Source organism: Mandrillus leucophaeus, unplaced genomic scaffold (genome assembly GCF_000951045.1).
Source record: "Mandrillus leucophaeus isolate KB7577 unplaced genomic scaffold, Mleu.le_1.0 Scaffold644, whole genome shotgun sequence".
Lineage (NCBI taxonomy): Eukaryota > Metazoa > Chordata > Mammalia > Primates > Cercopithecidae > Mandrillus > Mandrillus leucophaeus.
The window spans coordinates 555,744-564,698 of NW_012106964.1; the positions used below are offsets into that span (position 1 = coordinate 555,744).

The 8,955-nt window shown below is 55.7% G+C and overlaps 1 protein-coding gene across 1 annotated transcript in view; it reads right to left on the reverse strand.

The window, feature by feature from the left end:
- Positions 1–2,467: 2,467 nt before the first annotated feature.
- Positions 2,468–8,955, reverse strand: part of TSNARE1 (t-SNARE domain containing 1) — a 143,296-nt gene continuing 136,808 nt past the window's right edge. Inside the window, exon 14 of the mRNA XM_012000967.1 lies at positions 2,468–2,563. Coding sequence (XP_011856357.1) covers positions 2,468–2,563 — 96 coding nt within the window. The remainder of the gene's footprint in view (positions 2,564–8,955) is intronic.

The window sequence follows — 8,955 nt, forward strand, 5'->3', positions numbered from 1 at the left end:
CAGGTCCCCCACTGCACCCACACCCCAGTGACAGCCAGGTCCCCCAATGCACCCACACCCCAGTGACAGCTAGGACCCCTTTCCTGCCCACAACTCCAGTGACAGCCAGGACCCCCATCTTGCCCATAGCCCCAGTGACAGCCAGGACCTCCACTGCACCCACACAACAGTGACAGCCAGGACCCACACTACACCCACAACCACAATGACAGCCAGGCCCCCATTTCTGCCCATAACCCCAGTGACAGCCAGGCCCCCCATTCTGCCCACAGCCCCAACACCAGCAGCTCTGGACACCAGGAGTTCTCTTTGCCATCCAGGATTTTAGTAGCAAAACCTCAGCTGACCCAAATGAGGCAAGGCCACTTGGGGTCTTTACGTGCCCTGCCTAATGTGAACACACAGAAGCCCTGCTGTGAGGGGATGAGCTGACTGGGGAGACCCCAGGGATGCGACACAATATCTGGAAGGTTCACAGTGTGTCTTCACACAAATCCAAGACCTACTGAGTCCATGCTGTCCTGGCCATGCTGGCCCCGATGCCTGGACTCTGCTTCCGCACTCCTCAGGAGGCTACAGGATTTAGATAATGGATGTACAACGCATGGCCTGGCACACAGTAGACCAACCATGGGAGTCTCCAGTGCTCAGTAAGACTCGAGTAGGGCAGCCTTGAGTGAGCAGCTGAGTACTGCAGAACTGAGCAAGGGTGGCATCCACCCTGCTCCCTTGCCAGCCTTCCCAGAGTTTATGGAGACCAACTGAGCCTCCAGCCCACCAGCAGCCAGCACCAGTGTCAACCACATGCAGATCCAGCTTTGAATGGATCCTTCAACCCCATCTGAGTCTTCAGATGAGGATGCAGCCCTGGCCAACATCTACCTGCAGCCTCACAAGAGACCTGGAGCCAGAGCCACCCAACTAAGCCACTTCCAAATCTCGACTCACAGAAACTGTGAGATAACAAACATTGATTTGGTTTCAGCCACTAAGCTTTTAGCTAATTTGGCATGCAGTATCAGTAATGGATATACATGCTTCACATACTTCAAAGGCTCCACTGACACTAAAGGCCTTCCCATGTTCTGTCCCAGCCCTGACCAGCTGCAGCCCAGGGCCCTGTGTCCTGGGGACAGCCATGCTCCAGTGCCAGCCATGTGTCTCAGTACCCACTCCTCCCTGCCTACAGGAGCTGGTGAAGCTTCCTGGTGAGCTCTCCTCACTGGTGCCTCATTCCCCTCTTCTGGGCTCTCAAGGCACACTCACCACATGGTCCAGCATGCTCTGTGCACTGACTGCTAGCCCCAGAGGAATTGCCAGTCATAAACTTCTGGAGGTCAGTGCCTAGGAAAAGGGAGGCTTCAGGGTGGCCTTGCCCCAGTGGCTCTGAGTTGCAAGAACACAGGGCATCCCTCTGGCATGTGCACCACTGGGAACCTAGAGCCCAGCCCGTGCCTAACACACAGGAGGTGCTCAACAAACACATAGAGGATGATGAAGGAAGGAAGAATGAATGGATGCAAGCAAGGAAGGACAGAAAGATGGATGATGGGTGGATAGGTGATAGATGAATGGATGGGTAGAAGGATGAATGGTGGATGGGTGGATAGATGGACAAACAGATGGTGTACAAGTGGATGGGTGGATGGATGAACAGATGGTAGATGGGTGGATAGAGGAGTGGATGGGTTGATGGATGGATGGGTGGATGAGTGGATAGATGAGTAAATGGTGGATGGATGGATGGATAAATGGATGGTGGATGGATAGATGGATGGATAGTGGGTGGGTAGATAGATGGGTGGATGGTGGGTGGATGAATGGAAGGTAGATGGATGGACAGGTGGTGGATGGGTGGATAGATGGGTGGATAAGTTGATGGATAGATGGGTGCATGAGTGGATAGATGGGTAAATGGTGGATGGATAAATGGATGGTGGATGGATAGATGGATGGATAGTGGGTGGGTGGAGAGATGGGTGGATGGTGGATGGATGAATGGAGGGTGGATGGATGGATAGACAGATGGTGGTTGGGTGGATAGAAGGATGGACGGTGGGTGGATTGATGGATGGATGGTGGATGGATGAAAGAATGGATGGTGGGTGGGTGGAGAGATGGGTGGATGGTGGATGGATGAATGGAAGGTGGATGAATGGATGGACAGATGGTGGTTGGGTGGATAGAAGGATGGACGGTGGGTGGATTGATGGATGGATGGTGGATAGATGAAAGGATGGATGGTGGGTGGGTGGATGGATGGATGGATGGCAGATGGATAGATGGATGGATGGTGGATGGGTGGATGGATGGGCAGAGGGATGGTAGATGGGTGGATAAATGGGTAGATGGATAGATGGATGGAGGTGGATGGTTAGATGGATGGTGGATAGGTGAATGAATGGATAGTGGATGTGCAGATGAATGGATGGTGTAGGTGCAGGTAGGGCACTCACCACGGGTGGCATCACTTTCGAACAGAGGTGACGATGACGATGATGATGACAAGCAGGGCAGTGACTCCAGCTGATAGGAAGTAGCACTTGATCTTGTGTCTCTGGAACTGGGAGAGAGAGAGAGGTTGTTTCCATGTCCTGGTCCTCCAACCTCCCATCCTCAGGGGGCATTTGGCTTGTGCATACTTTGGGCTGTGGCATGCAGGGGCTGAGCCCACCCTGGGGCAGGGTCCAGACAGAACCTGTGTCTTGCAAGGGGCTCTGCCCTGAGCTGGCATGCCTGTTTGTTGAAGGACTGCTCTGGGCTGGCTCTGGAACCAGGTTCAAAGGGAGGGAGGCAGGAGACTCAGCTTAAGCTTAAGCTCCAGAGTCAGCCAGGCATGGGTGTGATTCATGCTTTGTCCATCTTGAGCTGAGGGATCTCAGCTGTTTCCCTTCTTGGTACCTTAAATTATTTTGTAAGGATAGGATGATGCCATGGACTTAATGGAGACATTTGAAAGCCTTAAAATTAAGGTGATGCCTGGAAACTACATAGCCTGGGGCCTGGCGAATGCCAGACACATAGTCCTCACCAGATAGTCTTACTTGTATATTCTTGTGACTATTACTGATTTAACAAATTCTGGACCCACCATCAAAGGTCTCATGGAGGAGAAAGACATTGATCTGTGCTAGGGGACTGATTAAAGAGGAATTGGGGGGCTTCCTGAAGAAGGATATGCTTCATTCAGGTCCTGAATGTGGGGTGGGAAACCCCTAGGCAGACCGGGGACTGAAAGGCAAGGGATTAAGGGAGAACCCAGAGAAAACTTGGAGCTTAAATAAAATGGTAAGTACCAAGTATCCAAATCAGGGAGCAGGGGACAGGGAATGGGAAGGGAGACAGGTTGGGATGAGACAGTCCTGCAAATTGTGAAGGAGTTTAGACACCACCCCTAGATAGCAGGGAAGACAGGAATTTAGAGCAGAAGAGTGACATATTTAGCAGTGTGTTGTTGGAGAGGGCACTCCAGGGAGCCAGACAAGAGGTTAGGTAGAAAAGAGATCTGAGACAAGGATGCCAGACAGGAGGAAGACTGGCGTGTCCGTGAAAGATGGGCAGGGGCCTAGAGGAGGGCAGAGAAGGGAAGGTAAGACGGAACAGAGTCAAAACCAGAAGGTGGAATCCTCATAACCTAGGATTGACTGGATAGGCAAGAGGAGTGAAGTATAGAGGACAAGCCAAGGACTAGTATCCCCGGTTACCCCTCTGGGTCATCAGTTAAATGTTGGGATGAAAATCCATTAATGCATCTATCCACTCATCCATCCATCCATCCATCTACCCACCCATCCATCCACTCATCTACCCATCAATTCATCTATCCATCCATCCATCTATCTACCCACCTATCCATCTACCCATCTACCCATCAATTCATCTATCCATCCATCCATCCATCCATCCATCCATCCATCCATCCATCCATCCATCCATCCACCTACCCACCTCTCCATCCATCCATCCATCCAAACATACACCCATTCATCTACCCACCCATCTATCCACCCATCCTTCTATTCAGCTATCCATCAAGATGACCAGCCCCCAGCTCAGCTCTCTCAACTGCCTCAATTAAGGTGCAACTGTCATTCCACCTTAAGAGGGACCCACATACTGACCTGAAAATGAGCAATTGCTGAAACAGCACCGCTTCCCAGCCTTGGGAAACATGTTGCTACCTATGTTCTTGGCCAGGACACTGAAGCTCAAAAAGGTAGAGACCTGCCCAGGCTTCACAGTGTGTGGCAGATCTGAGGTTCAGGTCTCTCTCCTTGTAGCTGTTGTCACAAAGTCATGCTGCTGCCTGGACATCCTAGGATGTGGGCAGGGTGATGAGGGGTGGAGGGAGTGGAAGGAAGGGGACAGGAGTCCAACAGTGAATCAGACAAACCCCTCAGCTTACCGGTGGGGGTGGGGAGGGCAGTCAACCCTCCTGGCAGGGACAGGGCTCTGCATCAGTGCACAGGACAAGGTGCTCTGAATTAAGGACAACTTCAGGACCCATGAGAGTGCCCATGGCTTGGGGTACTGGGGTTTGTAGGTGGCCAGTGTCTGTAGGGTCCATGGTCCCCTCACCAGCATCATCCCAGTCAGCAATACAGCTGCCCTTTCCTGAGCATCATCCCCCACCACAGCACAGAGGTGGTCCCACCAACACCCCCGGTCTGCAGAAGAGGAGATGGCTCAGAGAGGTAATGTGGCCTGCCCAAAGCCACCAGCCTGAGATCTGCAGAGCCAGGGTTGGAGCTGGGCACCCAACAACAGAGCCTGCTGCTGACTCCACACCCTGCCCCATAAGGCCCATGCACTTGGAGCTACCTGTGCCCTGTATGGGCCATAAGAGTGCAAGCTGAATTCTCCCGTGCCAGCCCTACTCCCACACTTGGGTCACCCACGCTGAGAGGGAGCCTGACGAACCACGGTGTGAGGGTCTCCTGGGTACCCGAGGGGAGCAAAGGGCATGGAGAGGAAACAGGAGCTGAGGTCAAGCAGTTCTGCTTGCAGGCCCGTCCTCACATCACTGCCTGACCGTGGCCTTGAGCACAGTGCTGGGCCTCTCGGCAGCTGCAGTTCCCAGCCTCTGATCTGGGGTGCCAGCTGGAGGAGCTGGTGCATGGGAAGAACTTGGTAGCCTTCGCTGGAAGCACTGCCCTGGGCCTCCATCTACACACCCAGCTACAGCCCCCAGGCAGCTGACAGGCCCAGCCTAGCCTCACACTCCTCTTCAGTTGGGTGTTGTGCCCCTGTGCCCTGCCCAGACTGGGCCCTGGGCCACTTCCTATGGCCCTAAAGTTGGCCAACCGAGAGCCTCCTTACATGGTCCCAGGTCAAGCCTGTCTCCCCGTGCTACATCTCTCTGTGTCTACCCTCCATTCCCCAACACGCTGGGTTCAACAGAGTAGGGGAGGGAGGCTGCAGGGAGGCAAGGAAGCTGGAACCACAGGAACGGCCAGGCCAAAGGGGCGGACTCAGGTGTAGCAAAGGATGTGCCCCAGAGGAGCCCGAGGGAGCATCTGGGGAAGAAGGGAAGGGAAAGGACCCCCGGGGACCCTCTTCAGCTCCGGTCAGCTGCTGCCAAGCCTGGCCCCTCCACAGCCTCCTCTCTACCCATCGCCAAGCCACCGCTCCATCTCTGGTCACGGAGGCAGAGTCAGGCCTTTGATGAGGGCTCTGCAGCCCCAGACTTGTCCAGCTCCCCTCCCTGACCCCAGCCTCCACGCCAGCTGCTGCAGCCCAGCAACATCCCTGGAAGGGAGGAGCTGCCCGGTAGGAGGGACTAAGCTCCTGCTGTGGCCAACCTTGACCTGGGGCTCACTGCAGCCCCCTGGGCCCTCCTCACTCCAGCAGGCACCCAGGCAGCCGCCCTGCAAAGGAGAAGCCACCCTCCCCAAGCTGGGGGAGGGGACAGCTGGCCATGCACACAGCGCCCACTCATAGGGCTGACCTTTCTGGCCCCCTGATGAAAATGTTTTGACCACATCCGTGACCTAAGTAGAGTGCAGAGGGACCTTCCTTAACCAGGCAAGATGAGTTTTCCTGTTAAGTATCACCGTGTCTGGGGGACAGGCAGGACAGGCCCCTGAGGCAAGAAGAGCCAGCGCAGCTTTCCTGGTGCGGATGGGAGGGCCTAGGACCCAAGCAGGGCTTTCTAGAAGGGTGACAGTCAAGGCTGAGGAGCCCACCAGGAGCCCCCACACTTCATGCTGGGGAAGCCTGGCCTCATCCACATCAAGCCTGTGCTTGGGGCACAGTTCTGCCCTGCCTCATTGTCAAAGGGGAAAGGGGGCTGGGGGATGCCAGGATGCCAACCTGGGAGACCTCCCTGCATCATGGGATCACAGCTGACACCATCTCAGCAACAGGGCCAGGAGGGGCCGGTGTGCTCGTGTTTAATTAACTCATTGTGTGGGCAGGGCTGGCGATGAGGCCCAGGGACACAAGCTCGCCTCCTCAAGAGGCTGAGCCCCTCCCCTGTCTGCTGTGCCTCCTGCCCCCAGCGGGAACCAGTGCCTCGGTTACGGTTTGGGAAGGCAGCTTACTCCCTGCGGGCCTAGGCAAGGGCTCCTCCCTCCGCCTGCTGGCTCTTCATCACCATCGTCAGCCCCACCACCTCCAGGATGCCCTCCCAGATGCCCCAAGTCATGCTGAGTTTCTGGGGTCCAGAGCCCTGGCTTCCCTCTGCACAGAACCGACTGCTGCACCCTCCCAGCTCAAGCCTCACCTCCTTCCCCACTGGAGCTGTGGGAGGCGGATGAGGTGTGGCCACCCTCGCCATCTGAATGTGGCAGGTGCTCAGTGGAAACATGATAACCAAGAAGAGAGAGGAGAAAACAAGTGACCCCAATCATGGGGTCTGGGGAAGGCTCCAAGATGACACCATGACCCCAGCCACGGGTCAGGGAAGGCTCCAAGATGACACCATGACCCCAGCCATGGGTCCAGGAAGGCTCCAAGATGGCTCCATGACCCCAGCCACGGGTCCAGGGAAGGCTCCAGGATGGTGCCGTGACCCCAGCCACAGGCTCAGGGAAGGCTCCATGAGGTCTCTGTAGATGTTGCCCAGAGGGCAGCCCAGCCCTGCTGTGTGACCAGGGCAGTCCCTTGGGCCTCTGCAGCTCCCTGTCCAGGTGAGGAAGGAGGGCTGTCAGTGAGGTGGGGCACACAGACAGGCACCCCATCCACCTACTCCCTCATCCCATCAGCATGAGGATCCACCGTGCACCCCCAGGCACAGAACGGGGAGACCAAGCCTAGAGAGGGTTTCACATCTGGGGAGGCTCACCCTGCCTCCACCTCCTGAAGTCCCCTCATCCCCCCACAACATCCTCACCCAAACTCCACCTCCTGAAGTCCTTTTGTCCCACACAACACATTCCCACCAGCGCGTGAGTGTCCCAGTCTAAATACAAGCAGAAAACCAGCGACCCCAGATGGCTGAGGAGTGACCCCAGATGGCTGAGGAGTGACCCCAGCAAAAAGAATGGAAGCAGAACAAACAGAAAGAAATTCAAAGACACGGATCAGGAGAAAACGGCCGCCACCACGGTCCTCAGGGAGGGCAGGCATTTGGGCACATACTTGGGGCTGTGGGGACCGAGGGGAACCTGACTGCACCCAGCGCCCTGCGTTCTGGTGCCCATGGTCCAGGGCAGCACAAGCCCCAGAGAAGGATGTGACTCACCCATGATACCCACAGGTGGGGTCCAGCAGGTACCTGGATGCTGGACATCTAACGCAGGCCCCAGCGCCCTCCTGGGGCCGTGAGGCCTCCTCATCCCCACCTGGTTTGCTCCTCCCTCTGCCCTTCCACCCCCACCCCTACCCCCAGCCCCTTCCTCTTGACCCCCCTGCACCCTGGCCCCCCATTCCTCAGGATCCGCTTCCCATGCAAATGCATTCAAAACACATGACATTTCAGAAACATCTATTTGTATATATTTAGACTCCATTTCAAAAGAATTATTCAAAATCGGAGCCATTTGGATAGATGGGTGTGGAACGGATTGTTTCTTAAATGTTCACGTCAAAAATACCATGTTTTCTAAGTGGATTACAAATGCTGTAATTATTGAAATGGGCGCATTCTGCCGGGGAAAATTACAGAATTATGACTTGGATCTCAGGAATGCTGTGTCCTTGGGCACTCACTTGAGGCCAAGGGCGGCAGCGGGTGAGAGCACGTGGCGTTGGCTCCCACTGTCCCGAAGGGGAAGATGCCCTGAGCGCTTCCTCTGTGCCAGGGCCGGCCAGGGTCTGGCATGGGACACAGGAGTCCTGCCTCTCGGGGGGGCTTCATGCAGGGTGGGGGATGGACAAGTCGAGGAGCATGGCGGGGCAGGAGGAGGTGGGCATGCAGGAGGGGCTTTACCTGGCGAGGTGGGGGCATGGAGTGCTGCAAGACCCCCAGGGGAGACAAGCTGGTCTCTTCTGATTAGCCCCAGGCTGTGCAGGATGCTGGAGCTTCAGGGCAAGGACTCGGCAGCCAGGCTCCAGCCGCAGCCTCACTGTGTGGCCATGTGGCTCTGCCCACTCGAGGCTTCAGTTTCCCTGGTCAGTTTCCTCTGGAGGTGGAATCCTGGAATGCTTTCTTTCAGTTTGATTTTTGTTACAATGAGCTTCCCTTGTGGAGACAAAAATGCAAAGAGGGATGCCTTTTAAAGAGGCTTCTGGGCAAGGCGCGGTGGCTCAAGCCTGTAATCCCAGCACTTTGGGAGGCCGAGACGGGCGGATCACAAGGTCAGGAGATCGAGACCATCCTGGCCAACACAGTGAAACCCCGTCTCTACTAAAAAAAAAAAAAAAAAAATGCAAAAAAACTAGCCGGGCGAGGTGACGGGCGCCTATAGTCCCAGCTACTTGGGAGGCTGAGGTAGGAAAATGGCGTAAACCCGGGAGGCGGAGCTTGCAGTGAGCTGAGATCCGGCCACTGCACTCCAGCCTGGGTGACAGAGC